General features: G+C 52.5%; 1 protein-coding gene across 11 annotated transcripts in view; it reads right to left on the reverse strand.

The window, feature by feature from the left end:
• Window positions 1-81: 81 nt before the first annotated feature.
• ERI3 (ERI1 exoribonuclease family member 3) overlaps window positions 82-19,008 on the reverse strand; it is a 132,823-nt gene continuing 113,896 nt past the window's right edge. For 3 of the 11 annotated variants that reach the window (XM_014540043.1, XM_014540042.1, XM_014540041.1), the window contains exon 8: window positions 82-616. In XM_014540043.1, coding sequence (XP_014395529.1) covers window positions 534-616 — 83 coding nt within the window. In that variant the 3' untranslated portion in view covers window positions 82-533. The remainder of the gene's footprint in view (window positions 617-19,008) is intronic. The other 8 variants (XM_014540036.1, XM_014540039.1, XM_014540035.1 and 5 more) reach the window with 3 other exon arrangements.

The raw sequence follows: 19,008 nt of genomic DNA on the forward strand, positions 1-19,008 counted from the left end.
CACTGGTGGCCTTGAGCACAGAGCAGCCTGGAACACACTAGCTCCTCCCCTTCCTGACAGCATCAGGCACAGCATGGCCGGTGCACACATTACCCAGGGCCTCATTTCCCCGACTTTATTCAGTGGCACGTTCACAGCGGGGATGGGGTGGACATAAGATCTGTCCTGGAGCCCTGGGGGCACCACACACCATGCACTACAGATGGGAGGGGGCACAGGGGGCTTGGTGGCCCCAGCAGAAGCCTGTGTACCAGGGAGAGGCAGTAAGTGCCTGGGTCCCCCTAGCCCAGGCCCATAATGGGAGGGGCTAATACTGGGCTGAGGTTGTGGGATGGGGATGGGAGGCCACAAAGTATCTGCTCCAGAGGGACCAAGTGGCCAAGCTCTTACCCAGGGCACAAGCCCGCAGGGCAGGCTGGGGACACTCGACGTAGAGCTGTGCCACTCTCCCTTTTCCCCTCTGGTGAGGGAGAGGAGGATTCTGGGTTGGGCCAAGCAGCTACCCTGTATTGCCCCATCCCGTTCTCGGCCAATCAGAACGGCTTCGAGGTCTGCTTGAAGATGAAGCCTCGATATGCAAGTGTCTTCATGATGTTGGCAATGTTCTTGCAGTCATCTAAAATGAGAAAGAAAAGACATTTAGATGGGCCCCAGATCCTTCCCTTCTATGTCCATAGGTGCTCTTACATGGGTGGGGGTGGGAAGCAGGGGCAGATTCAGGAGCCAGACTTTAAACTAGGGGGTCCCACTCCCTTGTGGCAGCATCTCCAGCTTTAGGTCGGGCTGGATGATGCTGGCCGGGCAGGAAGCCTGGTCTCAATGTTTCTCAGTCCCATAATTCATGCTGGAAATTGGCCGGCGTGTCCCGCCCCGGCCCCAGTGGTGATGTATGGGCGCCGTCGCAGTAAGAAAAAGGCAGAGTAAATGTGTAATTTCTCCCTTGACGGCCCCCGGCCGCTGGGCGATCCTTCTTGTTGCCGCCGCGTGGGGACGGCCTGTCCGCCACACTCCGTCTTCCCGCCACCCGCCTTGATGTCTCCATTTCATTACTGTGCGGCCATTCATCACGCCCACGGCCAGGGTGACTTTGCCGCCACTTTCGTGTGTGGAAGATGTGGCCCAGGCCATAATCACTGGTGACAAGGCACAAGCCTCGGCACTTCTGGGCCAGGGCCCTGGGAGACACCTGCCCTGGGCCCCAGGCTCAGGTGCTCAAACAGCAACCTGCCTGGAGCCTGCTCCTGTGCAGTCCCAGACCAGTGGAGGGGGTCCAGGTTCGTGGTTCCCTAACGCCCTGGCCATTAACCTTCTATTGGACACACCTGAGCCCAAGCCCTGCCTCTCCTACCCCAGTTGGCTCAAAGCTGGTGCTGGGAGGGCTTTAGCCCTGTCTGGCAGTGGCTCAGGTTAAATGTGTCTGTGTCTGCCAGACCCTGTCAGGCAATTTCACCAGTATTGTTCCCCATACTCAAAGCTGTCCCAGAACCCTGGTGGTCACAGGAACAGGTATTCCGGGGCTTTAGTATCATGGACATGGGTCAGGATGTGTTCTGTCATCACCAGCAGGAGGTACAAGTCCCAGAGCTTGTCCACGATAGTAAGCCCAGGACAGAAATGGCCCAAGGGCCTGGGTTTTTCTTTTCCACTGCCCAGAGCAGCCACCAACTCCTGATCCCTTGGCCAGCTTCTCCTCCCACCCCTCTCCCACCTCCCATAGATGCTCCCAGCCCATAATCAGGGCTCAGCTGCCACCAGCCCTGATGGGATCGATGGTTGTGATGGCAGAAGTATTGCACATTGATGTCATAATCAGGTATGGGAGGTGGTAAGGTCAAGGTGGGGTCAGGAGGCTCCACAGCTGCCAAGGACCAACCCCTTCCACTGAGTCCCTCAACCTGCCCTTGCCAGGACCTTAGACTAGGAAAGGGGACCCACCAGAGCTAAAATGGTTGTGCGAAGTCTCTGGTCGGGCCAGGGCCAGTATCACTGGCCAGTCACCAGCTCTGCAGCCCCTGCTTAGACCAGACTGGGCCCTGTCTTGCAGAGCTCACCATGAAAGTATTGGTGGTACATGTGAGCATGGAGAGGTGTGACCGAGGGCTTAGTCACTGGGACACCTTGTTCCTCCAGAGACTCAAGAAGCTACAAGGGCTGGTCTGAAGCAGAAGAGGGAAGACGGATGGGTGGGTAGTGGCGGCCATGGCAACTCCAGACGTGACCCATCCCCGTGGTTTATGGGCCGGACACACACCCCGCTCATCGGAGGCCCTGTCATTTGTCTCCCTTAGTGTGTATGCCTGGGCAGTGGGGGTGGAGAGTGGAGGGAGGGGGTTGTGACAGGAGGAGGTAGGCAGTTGAAAGGCAGGGGAATGGGGCAGGAAGGGCGGTGCAGGCGGGGCGGGTGTGGGATTGGGGCAGGAGGGACCCTGGGAGGGGGGAGGGTTTATGATAGGGCTAGGGCTGTGATCACGCCATCAGAGGAACTCTGATTCGGTGATTTTCTTCCTAAAGAAGTCTGGTCTTGTCCGGGCACCTCCAATCCTTCCTGCCTCCTGTACTCTGGGGACCATAGCCGCTCTGCATATTAAGAATAAGTCCCCTCGTTATCTGCAATTACCCAGCGGCCACACACCTCATTTCTTCCAGCAGAAAAGAAAATTAGTTTTCTATTGACTTCATTTGGCTCCTCCCTCAGTGCTGGACAAATCGCTCAATCTGCCTCCCCTGGCCCAAGTGGAAGTGCCCGGCCCCTGCCCCCAGGCCACCGGCCATCCAGAGGGCAAGCACTGACCTCCCACCTGTGCCTGGCCCTGAGCTGGGAGAAGACCCATGTGCCCCAGCCTCTGTCCTTGACCTCTTCTGACTACACACGAGACGGCTTCATTCACATGAGGAATGTCAGCTCCCCCGAGGATCACGTCTGCAGCCTGAACCTCCCTCCTGAGCTCAGACCACAGACCCAAGTGCTCTGGAACATCTCCTTCTAGATCTCCATACAAACTCAAAACGTCCAGTAATAAACTGGTTTTCTCCCCCGTGTTCTCCATCCCAGTGAAAGGCACCCCCAAACGCCCAAACAAGAAATGAGTCAGGCCTGACACCTGGCCTTCTCCCTCACTCCCCAAATCTAATCAAGTGTGAACTGTAGACTCTTATTTTCTGTCTAATCACCTACTTCCTGTCAATCTGGCAGTCACTGCCTTGGCCAGCACACCATTCCTTGCTTTTACAGCAATAACTTGTCCTCGTTCCCCCTCTAATTCATTCTCTTGTTGCCAAAGTGATCTTTCTTACACAAACCTGGTCACCTCCTTTCCTCTTTGAAGTCCTAACCTCTATCTTCCCATGTCAAGGAACCACTTACTGTTTTCTGAAAATGACAAAGTAGGTTCTGGAGTTAGACAGACTTGAGTCTGAACTCTGCCCACTGGCGACAGCCCTGCTTGGTTTCTCTGAGCCTCAGGTGACAGTGGACGCGCCTTCAGGGTTATGAGGAGTAACAGGTGATGCACTGGGTCTCTGCATGTGCCTTCTGTTTGGGATGCCTCTTCTTGAGGGAAGACAGGGATGCTGGCTTTCTGGATGACCCAGGGGTGAGAAAGTGTATAATGGACAATCCATGGCATGGATGATGCGGGCTGGCACACCTGATGAAACCAACCATCACTCACTCCACCCACTTGGACTGACTACTGGTCCTGTTTACTGGGGATTGTGGAGTCTCGTTGTTGCGACTGGTCTATGACATGAAGAAAGAGGAGCCCAGATGGGGAGGCACTTGCTTCAGTTCCCCCAGAGTCAGTGGCACAGCACTTACGGGCTTCCAGCACAGGCTCTCTCTCCGCCTTCATAAAAGTCCACGCAACCGACTTACTGACCAGTGTAAACAGTCACTGGCACGGCTAGAAAACGAGGGAACTGGGCAGAAGCACAGACACAGATCTGGGTCTTTTAACAGATCAGAGAGACAGCAGCAGGGAGTCTTCTGTTTGAGGCCCCGGGGCCACCTGGGGCAGCAGCCCCACCTTCTGGCACCTCTCACTGAGCTAATGAGGTGAGCCTGGAGCTGTTATGGGGTGGGGGACACGAAGAGCTGGGTCACAGCCTTGTGCTCACATGGAAGGCCTCCAAGAACAGGTCTTCCTCACCTCCAATTTCTAGAAGACTAACCTGTTCGATGTTCTTGCAGGGTCATCAACTTGTGAAAAAAATGACCCTCTTCTTTTTATGGGCATTCATATTCTTAATGTTGAAAATATTTTTATATTGCCAAGACCACAATGGGAGGGGTACGGCAGCATAAATCCCCCAGACAGGTGAGTAGAGCTAGCACCTAACAAAGGATAACTTGTTGGCTGGCCCAAGGATAGCCCTGTCTCTGCTGGGCAAAGGAGCTGCTAGTGGAGGGTAGCTCCGGCCATCAGGACACCCAGTGAGAGCTCACCGGGCACAACCACCTGAGGCTGACATGGTTAGCTGCACTTGTCTGGGAATTGAACAGTAGAGGACAGGAAGCAGGACCTGGGCCAGGCTAGCCCTAGGAGGGAAGGGGGCTAAGGAATGTCCTGGAGGTCATTCATTTGTGTGCTCATTAATTCAGCAAACACACGGACACCTTCTGTGTGCTGGGCGCCCATGGGCCGTGGTGGCCGAGGGCTGCGCAGAGTGTAGCTCCCTGTCCTGGAAGAGCTCAGAGACAGACCTGTAGGTGGTGCAGTCTGAACAGTGCTATCTATGAGAAAAGGAGGCACAGAAAAGGGACCTCATTCAGTCTGAGGATCAGAAAAGGGTTCCAGGGAGGACCAAGTTAAGCAGAGGTCTGAGGGGCATATGGGAGGGGCTCGCCAGCATGTTGGGGTTGAAGCTGGGGAGGTGTCCTTGCATAGTGAACAGCATAGGCACATTCTGGACGGGAAATGTGAAGTTTAGCAAGTGGTGGTGGTGGGGTGATGAAGAATAAGAGGCAGGGGAGTGGCGAGAGATGAAGCTAGTGAGGCCAGCAGGGACTGGCTAGAGAAAACTGATGATAGTCCCAAATGAGAAGCTAAGAAACTTAAGGTTTTGTTATTCTGGGAATGACAGGGAGACACTAACATGTCTAAGGAGAAGCATGAAAGGACCAAATCTGTGTTTCGGAATGATCATTTGAGGATGGAGGGACTAACCCTCAAGGCAGAGACACCAATTAGCAGATTGTACTGTGGTCCAGGCCAGAAGTGGAGGCCAGAACTAGGCCAGTGGCGGCAGAGGTGGAGGTCTACTGGTGATCTGGAGAAGTGGACGGAGGAAAGAGATTTTCAGGAAATTGGATGAGCAGTCCCCTGAGGGGATTGGCAGGCTGGAGGGAGGAGTCCAGGATCTTAGTGCCACTCACTGAGATAAGGCAAACCAAGAGAGGGTGCAGGTTGGGGTCAGTGATGAACTTAGCTCCGGATGTGTTAAGTCTTGAGGTTCCTATGGGACATCTACACTTATCAGACATTTCCTTTATGTCTTCTAGGCTTTATATCTTGCTTAAAAAGGCCTTCCTTATCCCGGTATTATTAGAAAACCATTATATATTTTCTTCTAATACTTTCAGTTTTTATGTTTAACTTTTTAAACTGCCTGGAGTTTATTTTGTACATGGTGAGAAACAGAAGCACTAACTTTATTTTCTCACTAGTGGACAGCCACTTGTCCTATCACCATGGATTGACTACCTGCACCTTCCTCACCCTTTTGATATGATACCTCTGTCATACCAGTACACACAATTCCCATACGTGGGTCTACTGGAGTCAGGAAAGAGAATGAACGTGAAATGATCAAAGAGGCAAAGGGGACATCAGGGCAGCAGAGAGACAAGCTGATGACCTTTGAAAACATGAGGCAGTGTGGCCTAAACAGGACTCCGACACAACCCGAGGCCTCCTGGCTGCAAGCTCAGCCTGGGAGCACACCTGATCAGTGACCTCCAGGAGCTGGTTGGGAGTGGGGCCAGAGCCCGTGGAGCAGGGACCAGCAGGGAGGGGGTGGGAAGAACAGTGCAGGGAGCAGGAACCATGGGAAGAATAAGCGAGCAAGAGCCCTGAGTGTGCAGACTTTCTAGAAGCTCGTTTACCGCCACATCTGTCCGCTTGTCTGGACATCTGGGCAGCATGCTGGAGAGCAAAGGGCCGGTGGGTCGACCTTCGCCTGCCTGACATAGGCTTGCCAGATTAAATATGTCCCCAGCCCCACCCGAGCCATATATATATACATACTAAAAAAATTATTGGTTTTTATCTGAAATTCTGATTTAACCGGTGTCCTATATTTTATTTGCTAAATCAGCAACTCTCCGCTGGGGGCCAGCACCCTAAGCTACAGCTGGGTCAGTTCAGGATACAACAGCAAATTGCAGCTCACAGGGAAGGCAGTGAATTTAGGATTGAACCAGCAGAGGGACCCTGTATGTCCTTATATTCTGGGTTCAAATCCAAATGCCACCACTTAACAACTGTGTGAACCTCTCTAGTTTCGATTTCTTCTTCTCTAAAATGGGAATAAAAATGATAATTACAGCAATTACTCCCCTCAAAGGGTTTTTAAAAAAACGAAATGAATTTTTGTCAAGTGCTTAAAACAGTGGCTGGGTTAGTTATTATTGTTGTTGTTTAATAATAACCAATAATAATACTGTTATTCCCACAGTAACACTCTGATATTTCCTAACCCCTGGTTTCTTGTCCCAGACATGCCCCCAGTCCTCTGGGCCCCAGACAGTGCCACCTTGTCCCACGTAACACTCCCCTCCAGATAAAGACTCCATCTCTCCACAGACACGGCTCCCACAGCTCCATTCCCTCCCCCCAGACAGGGCCCTTAGAGCCTCAACTCCAAAGTGACCCCTTCTTCAGTGCCCCCCTCACCCCCCTACATCCCACCGAGGTGCCTGGAGGTGCCACAGGGCTGATGGTGAAGGATGACGGTGGTTCCACAATAAGGGGAAAAGGCAATTTCATCTTGATTAGCAGGCGATTTCTCTCTCCATAATAAGCGCGCTCCAAATAATTAGCGTGCTTTACGTAATAATGAAATTACAGAAATGCAGTCCACTTATTCAAACAACTCACCATTACCATATTTTTAAATATTAGACTTAATTAGAGTTTATCACTTCAGAGAAGTATGCGGACCGAAGATGTTTTTAAAAAAATCCTCATAAAGTGTTTATTAAGCGCTGGTAAAGCTGGGATAATGATGTGTTTGGAAATTAAGGCAATCAAACACTTACCGCTGCTCCTGGAGGCCGGGCATGGAAATGAGGCCATTACACGCCCATTACCCGCCAGCTCACAGCCACTTGGGGGGTGGGGAGAGGATGCGCCTGGCCGAGAGGGCAGAGTGCCCGGAAATGCATGTGCCAACATATCCCACAACAGCTTGACCAGTAAGCACAGCATCACACCCCTTATGTCACATCACATTTGGTCACCAGGGGCCCAACTCAGACTTGGCCAGGGAAATGACTAGACTGGTCCCCAAAGCCAAAGAGGATGCCCAAGACCAACCCAATTGGAACTCTCAGGCCTGGCAGGGTATGTCAACTCCATTCAAATCCCAGTGCACAGTGAGGACAGAACCCAGGTTCGTCAGTGAGAGGAGCTGGAGGCTGAGGAAGCTACAGACCCCGAGCAGGTGACCACGCCCCACTCTGGGCCACACAACAGCTAGAGTTGTGGGAAGGGGCTAGGAGGAACTGAGTCAGGAGACAAAGATGCTGAGGAGCCAGGGGCCAGGCTTGGAACACACCTGGGGATACAGACCTGGCTCAGGGAAAGGAGGCAAGAAGGGTGGCAGGAGGGGGCTGGTGGCTCCAGGCCCATTTATCCCGGTGAATAACTAATTCCAGAATTTATAGTGCTGGGTTTTTGTTCTGTGGCCATTTATATCTGCAAGGGGAGGAAATGAAGAGGCAGCGCGGACGCCACATCTTTCTGTGTTATTGCTTGTCTGCCATTTGCAAATCATTATTAATTGTGGGCCCTGGTGGCGGGCCGGGCGGGGGCCGGGCTGGGTACATCCACATAGCTCTTCATCAAGGACCCCAGCCGCTGCCCCAGAGAGCCAATTACCCCGCCCTGATTGGGATCAGATAAAGAGGGAATTTTTACAAATTAGGGAATAAATAGAATTTCCACACAGGGCGCGGGCAGGACCTGAGAGGCTGTAATGAAAAACCATCCGTCACCATCAGCGGCCTGGGCACGCAGCCCCGGCACTCCCTCCCCTTGTGGTCCCGCCCTCGTGCGCAGGGGCCTGGGTACACAGGTCTAAGGATACCCCCAACCCCTCCATGGCCCAGAAACAGGGAGAGTTCCCCAGTGAGGTGCCTGTACCCTCTGGGCTGGAGAGGTCTCGGGCCCAGCTCTGAGACTGTCCCTCATGCTGCCTCTCCCTCAGAGTCCTGATCAGGAGGAGACTGAGGCAATCCTGAGAAAGGCCAGAGTTGGGACTACAGGGCAAAGACCACATCCATGCCCCTACTGCTATGGCAGCCCTAGGGCAGAGCCCCAGCCCTGTGGACCACTCACTCTGGGCTCCCATTAGCGCTCCTCCCCTTGGATCATTAAATATGTATATCTTATTACACGCCTTGTTAGAGTATCGAGCTCTATTGACTGATGATAAATCCTGAGCCTCGTCCTGGCCATAAATTTATCTGGAGATGATGAAGACTCAATAATCTAGTCAGGCAGATAATATCATCGGGCCTTAAAAAAGATCATTACATTATATGTCAGAATTAAAAGTGAAATACGCCGTAGTAACAGGGAGGCTGCTCGGCCATTATAATGGTGCCCGCCTCCCCCCACTTGTTTCTAGCCAAGGCCCCATCCAGGTAGAGGGGCCAAGAAGCCTCACCCTCCTCCTCGCTCTGGGATGCCATAGCTAGAAGTGCCAGAGGATAGCCAGGTAAGCTAAGTGAAGAGGACCTGGCCAGGGACGGAGGTGGCTACAGAGACCAGATGAGCACATCCGCCATACCTGGCAGCCACCTCTGCCCCAACCAAGCTTCCACCGTAACCTGTCCCCCAGGAGTCTCCTGTAGGACTGTCTTCTGGGGGTCCTCACCCGCTTCCTTAATGGTCTGACTAACCAGGGCAGATGCTTTCCAAAATGGGGACCCCGGGAGATAGAGAGGTTAGGCTGTGTGCCAGCAGCCTACCTGGAGGATTCCTTGTGAGCATGTGCAGACCCAGCCACCCCCTTCCTGAGACTGCCTGTGATAGCCTCTACGTCCTGTCCTTTGAGAAACTTGCTGCCAGCCTCTTGGTTCTCTGACTTCAGCACAAATGCCTTGTCTGTTGTACCTTATTTCCACCATTTCCACAATCACACCTGCAACCTTTTCAACATCCTCTACTGCTCTTCCTTTGAAATATTAAATTCAAATATTCCTAGTTTCTGATGATAAAACACGTTTTCTTCCATGTCACTTGAACCCATTTACAACTCTGCTTCTCCATATACTTCACCCCTCCTGCCTTCACCTTTTCCCCCTGTCTACTTTTGATTGCATACCAAGAGCCCTGCCTCTCTGCCAAGCTGGAAAGCCCACTCCTCACGCATGTGACCAGGGCGAATGCTCCGCGGCCTGAGCCATTTGTGGTGACCCTATTTCCCTGGCCAGTCTCTACTCTAGGGGTGACCAAGGGTTCTGGCTACTCGCTAAAGACCTTCATGGAAACTTTCTTCATTCTTAAAGAGAGAAGCCCAAGGGGGAACAGCCCTTTATATTCTGCTGGGCGTTTTCACATGTGCATGTTTGCACCTGCCTGAGACTGCAGTAGCCATCTCCCAACCTTCCAACCTGGAGGGGAGTTAGCCTGCCAAGAACACACTGACGATAAAAGAAGAAAAAAGAAAAGAAAACCCTGGGTCCTTGCTGACACTGCGAGATGCTGGGTCAACCAACCCGAGGATCCCCTCACCCCCAGACTTTTGTGAGGTAATAGATCCCCTGCCTATTTAAGGTATTTTAAATTGGGTTCCTTTTTCTGGTAGCCGAAAGCATACTAACTGATACAGAATGTACAGGCAGAAAAGAGAACGGTATAACAAATGGACCCTACAATGTCAACTTGGCTGAGTAGAGGAGGGAGGGCAAAGGTCAATGAGGACACTGATATTTCAGGCATAGCTCTCTTATCATGCTCTCTCTATACCAGTGATTCCCAAAGTGGGCGCTACCACCCCCCGGTGGGCGCTGCAGCGATCCAGGGGGGCGGGGATGGCAACAGGTGCATTTGGGGGCGATGAGTAACTGCTATTAAAATTAAAAAAAAATTAATTTCCAGGGGCTGAGTAATATTTTTTCTGGAAAGGGGGCGGTAGGCCAAATAAGTTTGGGAACCACTGTTCTATACATATGATCAAGTTGTTTCCTGCTGTATCTCAGGATACAGGCCATGTTACTAAAAAGGCAAAAAGAGTGCAGTTTAGTGGGAGCCCATGTGAAAACAGAGAGGAAAGAAAATACAACTTCACTAAGAAAGGTTTCCAGTCTGTGGCTTACAATCTCAGTGGACTAAAGCCCCACAGCTCCACAAAGTCATCAGAGCCTTGGGCTTCTTCCTGCCCTGCCCCTCTCAGCATGTTGTTTCTAATTTCCAAGCTGTCTCATGGTCCAAAATGGCTGCTGGAGCTCCAACCATCACATCCACATTTTAGGAAAGAGGAAGAAGGAAAAAGTAAGAATAATGTATTAGCCAGCGAGTCACTTCCTTTTAAGTATTGTTCCTGGAGCTCCCGCACAATAATTCCTTTTATCACAGAGACATAACTATATCTAACTGTATGAGAAACTAAAAAAGCTAACTTTTTAACTAGGTACACACTGCTGCCCCTAATTAAATGGGGGCTCTATTTAGTGAGGAAGAAGAACAATGGAATTGGATATGTATCAATCAATTTCTGTCCTATCGACATAACTGATCCACCTCATTTTGGAACTTGGATTCCATTTCTGGTGCTCATAACTGTACTGTGATTATATAGGATGTTAACACTAGGAAACCACCACCTCCATGGTCCATCATTTCAATCCTTTCTTGCCAATAATCTCAACTCTCTTGTCCCCTTTTCCTTCCATCACCCTTGCCTGGGAAAACCCAAACTCTGCCTTCTCTATGCCTGCATTTGGGTTGAGTTGTAATTAGAAAAAAATCACAAGCATATAGATTCACTCCACCCCTAAAATCATAGCTATCAACCTCAACTGGCTGTATAAAATGGCCCAGCCAATCTGGTCAGTGTGCACACTCTCTCTCCTTTCTTCCTAGAGACAATTTCAAATTTTCTTTCCCTGTTACAATCTCAAATGCCCTACTCCCAACATCAGCCCCGACCCCCTCACCCACACACTCGTCTCCTTCATAGGAAGTACAGAAGCCACTCCTGCATCTGTGCAGTTCTCTCAAGAGAGCACCCATCCTGATGTCACCTCTAAAGTCCCTCCCTCCACCTCACCTGGTATCCAACCCACTGCCTTTTCAGGGGCCGGACATTATGAGTAACCCCAATTGTTTCTTCTGCACTGGGGTTCCTTCACATTAGCATGTTAATATATTAAATCGTCTACATCTTTAAGAACAACTCCCCTTTAATCTCCTTTCCCATGTGGCTAGTACCCCATCTCCCCTCCCTTTCATAGCCAAACTTCAGAGTTGTTAACACTCATGGTCTCATTCACTCCTCTTTCACCCTGCAACTTCCCTCACCACTGCTTTACCAAACTGCTTTCTCTAATGATCCTTATGACTTCACAGGAAGCTTCTGAGGTTTAGATGGATCCGACCCAATGGACTTACACATCAAAACGTTCTTCTCTTGGTCTCAGGGACACCACCCCTCTCTCGCCAACCTTCCCCCAGCTCCTTTGTACATGCCTTTGCTTCTGAGCACCCCTAAGATGTGGGTGTTGCTCAGAGCTGTCCATGGCCCTCTTCCCTTTTCACTCTCTACCCTCTTCCTGGGCAACATTATCTACTCCTGAGGTTTTAATTACCATGAAATTCCAATAATTTCTAAACCTATATTCCCACTATTACTCTCCCAGTCCAGGGCACCACCATCTGTCACCTAGGTGGCAGCAGCGCCCCTGCCAATCTCCTCCATGGTGTCCCTCCAAACCACAAATCTGGTAATTTCCCTCCCTGTCTTAAACCCTTCAATGATCCGTGAAGGACATTAGTGGAAGTACTGGTGAAATTCAATAAGGCCTTTAGTTTAGTTAAGAGTATAGCATTAATATTAATTTTCTGGTGCTCATAACTGTACTGTGATTATATAGGATGTTAACACTAGGGAAAGCTGGGTAACATATATAGAAACTTTTCTGCTAATGTAAAATTAGTTCAAAGTAAAAAGTTTAAGAGTTAATAATTAAAAAACAAACCACCACCTCCAACAGTGCCTCACTGCTCTCAGGACAGTATCCAAACTCATTTAGAAAGTCCAGGGATCTGTCTGGGTTGCCCTCTGGGTTCCCATCTGCCTCACTCTCAGCTTTTCCTTCTACCTGGAACTTCCCCATTTCTCTGCTGGCGCTCCCCCTGTCCCTCAGAACCTGGGCTTGCTATTGTTTCCTGGGGGCCTTATCTGGGCCCTCACATTTGTTAGGAACCCCTTCTATGGGTTTCCCCATTGTGATGGCCTCGGTCACCCCCAGCTTGACCACAACCCCCATGAGGGCACTAGTGTTAGAGGCCCCAGTCTATATGTATTAAATGGAAGGATGGAAGGATGGAGGAAAAGAAAGAGGGAAGGGCGGGGTGACAAGATCACAGGTGAACCTACTCCAGCCCTGACATTTGCCACCTGAAGCCTAGACATGCCTGGGCCCTGAAAATCAATCATCCCGTCCCCAGCTTCTACAGTGCCTGGGCTCCAGGCCCTTCCCTACCTCCATTCCTTCCTAGTATCTTGATTTCTCTAAAACCTGCCGTGCCAGGAGGATGGCTGGGACCTGAGCTCTCAGCAGCCTGACCAGCCTGTCCTGCAAACCAAGGCACTGGGGGCAGCAGTAATGGAGCTGGGGCTCCTGGTCCTAGCCAGTGATGCCCTGGAGACGGGGCTGGCTACGCCTGGGGACTCAGAGTGGGGCTGCCCTCCCTAAGCCCAGCCTCACCTGGTAAATATTTCATCCTCAAGCTGCTCAGCTAATCCCTATTAATTTCAATACCGCCGCCTTGCCTGGCTCAGCTCCCAATGCATTATTTATCCCCTTTGTTTGTTTGTCGCTAACAGGTGGGCCCCAGCGGAGCTGCTGACTGGGGACAAGCCTACTCCATCACAGTGTGGCTGTGAATTAATCATGAGGACTAATGGGAACCACCTCAGCTGCAGGCACTTCTCAATCCGCCTCCCCTTGCCCTGGCACACAGGGGTGGGCCAGGGCCATCTCAACTCAATTTAACTCAATTCAAAACAATACATTTTACTTACTATCTGCCTACATGAGTCAGATGCCATGTTATGCTTTGGGGAGACAAGCTGAACAAAACAGATGAAAGTTCCTGCCCTCAGGGAACTTACAATCTACTGGGGGAGAGAGGCATTAAACAACTCATTTCTTAATTATAACTGTGACAGAGTGTGTAAAAGGAGTGCAGGGTGCTAGGGAGTACGCTGGGGGGCAGGAAGACTTGCCTGGGGAAGCAAAATCTGAGATGTGCTCGAAGGACGAGAGGGTATTAATTAGGCCAAGGGATGGGAATGGGGCGCCCAAGGGAAAAATGAATGTGGGAAACCTTACGTGAGTGACGCCGTGGCAGGTTCCAGGAAATGAGGGCGGGCATTGTGCTGGGGGACAGGGACATGAGCGCGGCTTGAAAAGGGGCAGGGCACTGCCCTAGACCAACAAGGCCCAGTGGGGAGACACTCTTCTCCCCGAACAACCAGCATTTGTCCTGGTGGATCACCCTGAACACCTGATACAAACACTCACGCTGCCTCTGCTGAGTTGAGCAACATCTGATTTCTTGACTTTGTGCTCCCAAGAGATGGTCAAGACCATTAACCCCCAAATGCAGATAGGAAACTCTGGGGAGCACTTGGCCTGGGGGCTTGTGAGGGGCCTGCGTGGGCCTTGCAGCACTCTGAGGCTTAGGTGCGCTATGGCAGGACAGCACAGGACACGCCATGGCCCCCAAGGGGAGACCAGGCACAGGGTGGGGAACTGACCCACCGCAGCCACACATGCTCAGACCACCTCTCAGGAAGCGACTCCCCTCGCCTCTGAAAACCCAGTACTGGACTGGGCACCCAGAAGACCTCAGTAAACATACATCTTCTGAATGAAAGACTGAACAAAAGCGAATGCCCAGCAGAGAGCTTTTCCCCAGACACGCCCCTCAAAACTCTCCCAGAGATTTAAGTAGACAACTGAGCTAACTTGTACTCAGGGTTTTACAGCGCTTTCAAATCCTCAGAGAAAGCCTGGAGAGGCAGGAGCCATCATGAACCCCAATTTAAAGAGAAGAACCAGAGGCCCAAGAAGGTGAATGACGTCCGCAGGACCCCACCTGGAAGTGATGAGCCTTAACTAGCAAGAGGCCAGCCTGGCTCCAGAATATCCACAGATCCACCCGCTCTGTGGGCATTTCCCTAGGAATCTCTCTCGGTGACTCCAGGGACCTTAGCTCCCAAGAACAATCCTAAAAAGCACCTGGCTTAAGAATCAAGGGCAGCTCTGCCAGGGCAGGCGCCTCATTGTGCACATGGTCAGGATTTGTAATTCGATTCAAAGTGGCCGCTTTGAAAATCCATATGTCTTCAGGCTCCCCGTACATCATGGTGTCAGGTCCTGGAGCGGAGGCATCCATCGGAGGCCCCCAACACCACGGTCTGTGTGCCCGCACGCCTGATCCCACCCATGCCTGTCCCTGGCTCCCAGCGGCTCTGGCAGCACTCCCACCCTGTGCCAAGGCTCCCGATAGCTGCCTGCTTGGCCCACTTTACCCTTGCCTCCACACTAGTCTGCCTGCTGGGCCCCAGCCCTGCCCCATTTGCCTCCTCTGCCCTATCCAGACTCTGCTTGCTCTCTTGGAACTAGGAAGCTAGCACAGAGGCAGCCTCGATAACTCGCTAACGTGCTGCCCATGCTGTTCTTAAAAATTTATGACTGTGCAACATGAAAAATCCGGCTGAGGAGCCGTCATTAGCGGCGCTACCTTCCTCCCCCACCAGCGCCACCCTCGTAAATTGAGATTTATGGCTGCGGCAGGCGGGTGGGGTGTGTGCAGGCAGTGAGGATGCTGTGGGGGAGACAGGGAGAGACCGATGAGGCGGCGGTGGGGCCAGGGGCTCCCCCCTGCGGCAGCTCCCGTTTATCACAGTCGGCTGTGATCCCTCCTGAGAGAAGGCCTGGCCTCTCGGTGTCTGCATAGATTCCACTAGCACTGCGAGTGGATGGGGAGGGGCATATCCGGTGCCAATCACTGGCTTCTTTAGGTATAGGACCAGATCCTGAGGACCAGGTGCTAAGCAAAGGCCTCTTAGCAGGGTGATTTGGGAGGGGGAAGATTGGACCTGGGGAGAAAGTATCCTTCTTGTTGGGGTCACAGGCCTGGGCCCCCAGAGTCAGCTTCTCTAACCAGAAGCATCTAGGCTGGGCTGTGATTGTGGTATCTCAACCACAGAACTGAGGGGAGGCAGGGAGGGTGGAATAAGGACGCCAGGAACCTTCCCTTCCTTCTCCTTTCTCTGGCAAGAAGGGCCACTGGAGAGGCTAGTAAAGGTGAGTGCAAGTGCTGGACCGAGTCTCAGCCTTCTCCCTATGGGGCCAGGCTGGGGCTGAGAAGAGGAGGTGATCCCACCAGCCCGCCCTCCCCCTCAGCAAGCCCTCCCGGTTACCTCCCCTCCTCTCCTCCCCTGCTCACTTAGCCCTGTCAGCCAGGCCATTATGAAATTGGGGTTTCATTTACAGACTAATTAAACATTACAGCTTGTTCACAATTACAACGCGGGGATGAGGGAGTAACTAATTACGGAAGAAATGAGCTAACATTTATCTCTGCTCCCACCCTCCCTCTCCCCGCTGCCCCCCCAATCTGGCTTCCTTCCACTCTCTGGTCAGTACCAGCTCAAAAGGCTTATTTCCTAGGATGGGGACTGGAAGGACCCCCCACCCACCCGGGACAACAAGATCTTATTGCAGTTCCCAGCCACTCTGGGGGAGGGGCTTGGCTCCCAGGGCCCTGCCTAGGGACAGTCACGGCTCTTGCACAAGTCGCTGTGACTAGAGTAGGACCCTGTTTCAATATGTGGTTATAACATCTGGGCTGGGGGTGGGGGTCACGCCTGCCCTTTGGTGTACGAGTGTGACAGTCCTGTGGGGCTCTATGGATCTTTACCGTGTGGGACGAGGTTTTGGTGTGGCTGCTACAGACAACAGCGTGTGTGATGGGGTGTGAGCATGAATGAACCATGCCCTCACCCCCCAACCCCAAAATAGAACAGAACAGAACAGAGAAGAACTAGGTGGCTGCAGGAGGTGATGCTCCAAGCAGGCCTGAGACGTGGCCCTGGCAGCCCCAGGCCCGAATCTCCCCTGGGAGGCCCCAATCTCCCCTGGGAGGCCCCAATCTCCCCTGGGAGGCCCCATTCACTAGTGTCTCTGAAGCAAGAGCGGCAGAAGGGTACCCTGCCCTGCATCTCACCTTGTCCCTGCCCTCAGGCTGGCCTTGGCTGCTGGCCAGATGCCCCCTGGGGTCCAAGGAACCTTGGGGTTCTGGGGGCCCCCTGTGGACAAGAGTCCTGGGCCTGGCTGGCCTGCCACAGCGTTTAATAATAGTAACAGGGAGAGTAAGCGTTTCCATCCTTCCTGCCTTTGGGCAGAAGAAGAAAGGAAAGAGGAGGGAGCGGAGGGAGTGGAGGGAGCGGGCTGAGGGAGGCTTTGAGGCCTCAGAACTCACATCAAACAGCCGGATCTGGGCCTAATTGTCTGACCCCTGCCCCTGCCTTCAATCAGCTCTGAGGCTCCCCGCCCGCCCCTTGCCTAACTAGCAGCCATGTTCTCCTCATTAGAACAAGCTCCCCTTGCACACGTGTCCCCGGACATGTTCCCAACACTCCCCGCTCCCACCCTGCCTGGTGGGTGGGTACAGCTGGAACCCAGTTTTGGAGGGGCCTCTGGGACAGCTACACCTCAGCCACCACAGCTGCTGGCCTGAGCTGCTCGGCCCCTCCCAGAACTGCAGGAGCCTGGATGCCGCGTGCTGTGACATCCCTGGGCAGGCTCAGCTGCGGGAACATTCTGTCCTCTGTGTGTCCTTCTTGCTACAGCCCAATTGTCTCAGACACACAGCTCCTGAGGGCGGGGGGTGTTTGAATTCTGTTCCCTTCTGTCTGGTTCAGCCTGGCAGGGGATCTGGTCTGGGTCAGGGTTTGTGTTCAGAGGCTACAGGCTGAAGGAACTTGTCTGCCTACTGTACATGGAAGGTTCTTTTAAATGGATCCAGGCGTGGCGATGCGTGTGTGCTTGGGGTTGGCGGCATGACAGTGAGGAAGTACAGCTTGCCGATTAAGAGCTCTGACCCTAGAGAGGTGTGTGTTTAAATTCTGGCCTCCACGTCCTTGCTCTGTAGCCTTGGGTGAATGTCAACCTCCTGAGCCTCAGTTTCCTACCTGGTGGTATCTCCTGTCTCACAGGGTTTGGGAATTCAATGAGACAACAGACATAAAGTCCTCCTGACTACATCTGACACCTGGCAAATGTCGTAGAAGCTACTGGTACAGATGGGGATTCAGGCCAAACCAAAGACATTCCCCTCTCCGTCGGCCCCGGGCCCCACCCTTCCCAGCTGGGCTCTGGGCCCTGGTCAGTAGCGTTAAGGACTGGAAGACTGTGAGGAAGGGTCCGGAGTCCCCCAGAAGATGAAGAACAGCTCCCAGGGGCACAGCTAAAACCAGGGCAGAAGAACCTAAGCTGGAGCCTAAACTCAGAGGCAAGGATGTCACACAGCAGCAACAGGTAGGAGGGGCAGTGCCCAGCTTAAGGATTGTCAGGGGGCATTGGGTTGGATGAGGTAGGTCAGCAGGACTGGTCCAGGAGGTATGGATCGCCCCATGCATACTGTGGGCAAGGGAGGAGGGCTGCTATGAACACCACTGGAGCACAGCTGTTTGGGCTGCTCTAGGAATCCATTCCCAGGGTACCAGGCCTGTACAAGATTGGGGGAGGGGCCCTGACATTGTCTCTCACCTTAAACCAGTGGTAATGACTTGCAAATATTGATGAAAACGCAAACTAGCGAGATTGTGTTTTTCGGGCAGTGAAGGTGGGGAGAGGGGATAAGGAGGAAAATAAACTGAAATGAAGTCCGGTTATCTCCCATCTGTGGCTGCTCCTAATCCCCCAGCCCAAAGGAATCCAATGCAGCCCCTTATCTGCCCTGTCAATCACTCCATCACTACCCAGTGCTTGGTGGGCACCGCACGCCCTCACATACACTCAAGCACATGCTCACACATGCACACACACGTACACACTCACTCCACCGACTCTTGCGCCAATACTCCCGCCCACCCCCAGCCCATTACTCCTCTGAGTAGGAGCAGCAAGCTCGCGGGTCCTGCCAGATGGATGCAATTTGCATAATATCAGCAGCGGAGGCAGCAAGATCACCAGGGGTCAGGGCGCTGACATCCCCGCACAGTCTATCTGCAAGTGCTAATTTGGCCGGCATTGATCTGTCTTTCTGATTTCTTTGTCATTTACGTCTGCGATGGTTTGACAGGAGATACAGAGAGAGACAAGGGGAGGCCTGGCTGGGGCCCGGGGCTAGGAAGGTAAGGAAACAAAGATTGTACTTCCCAGTGCAGCACACACACAGAACACATACATACATATACCAGAACTTTCCTCCATCCATCCGTCAGTCCACTCACCCATACGTCTATCCATTTTCCATCTGTGGTTGCTACTGAAGACCAGAGCATGATGTCTGGCAAAGACTAAGTCTTTGATGTCCCTGGGGC

The sequence above is a fragment of the Myotis brandtii genome, unplaced genomic scaffold (assembly GCF_000412655.1).
Source record: "Myotis brandtii unplaced genomic scaffold, ASM41265v1 scaffold235, whole genome shotgun sequence".
Lineage (NCBI taxonomy): Eukaryota > Metazoa > Chordata > Mammalia > Chiroptera > Vespertilionidae > Myotis > Myotis brandtii.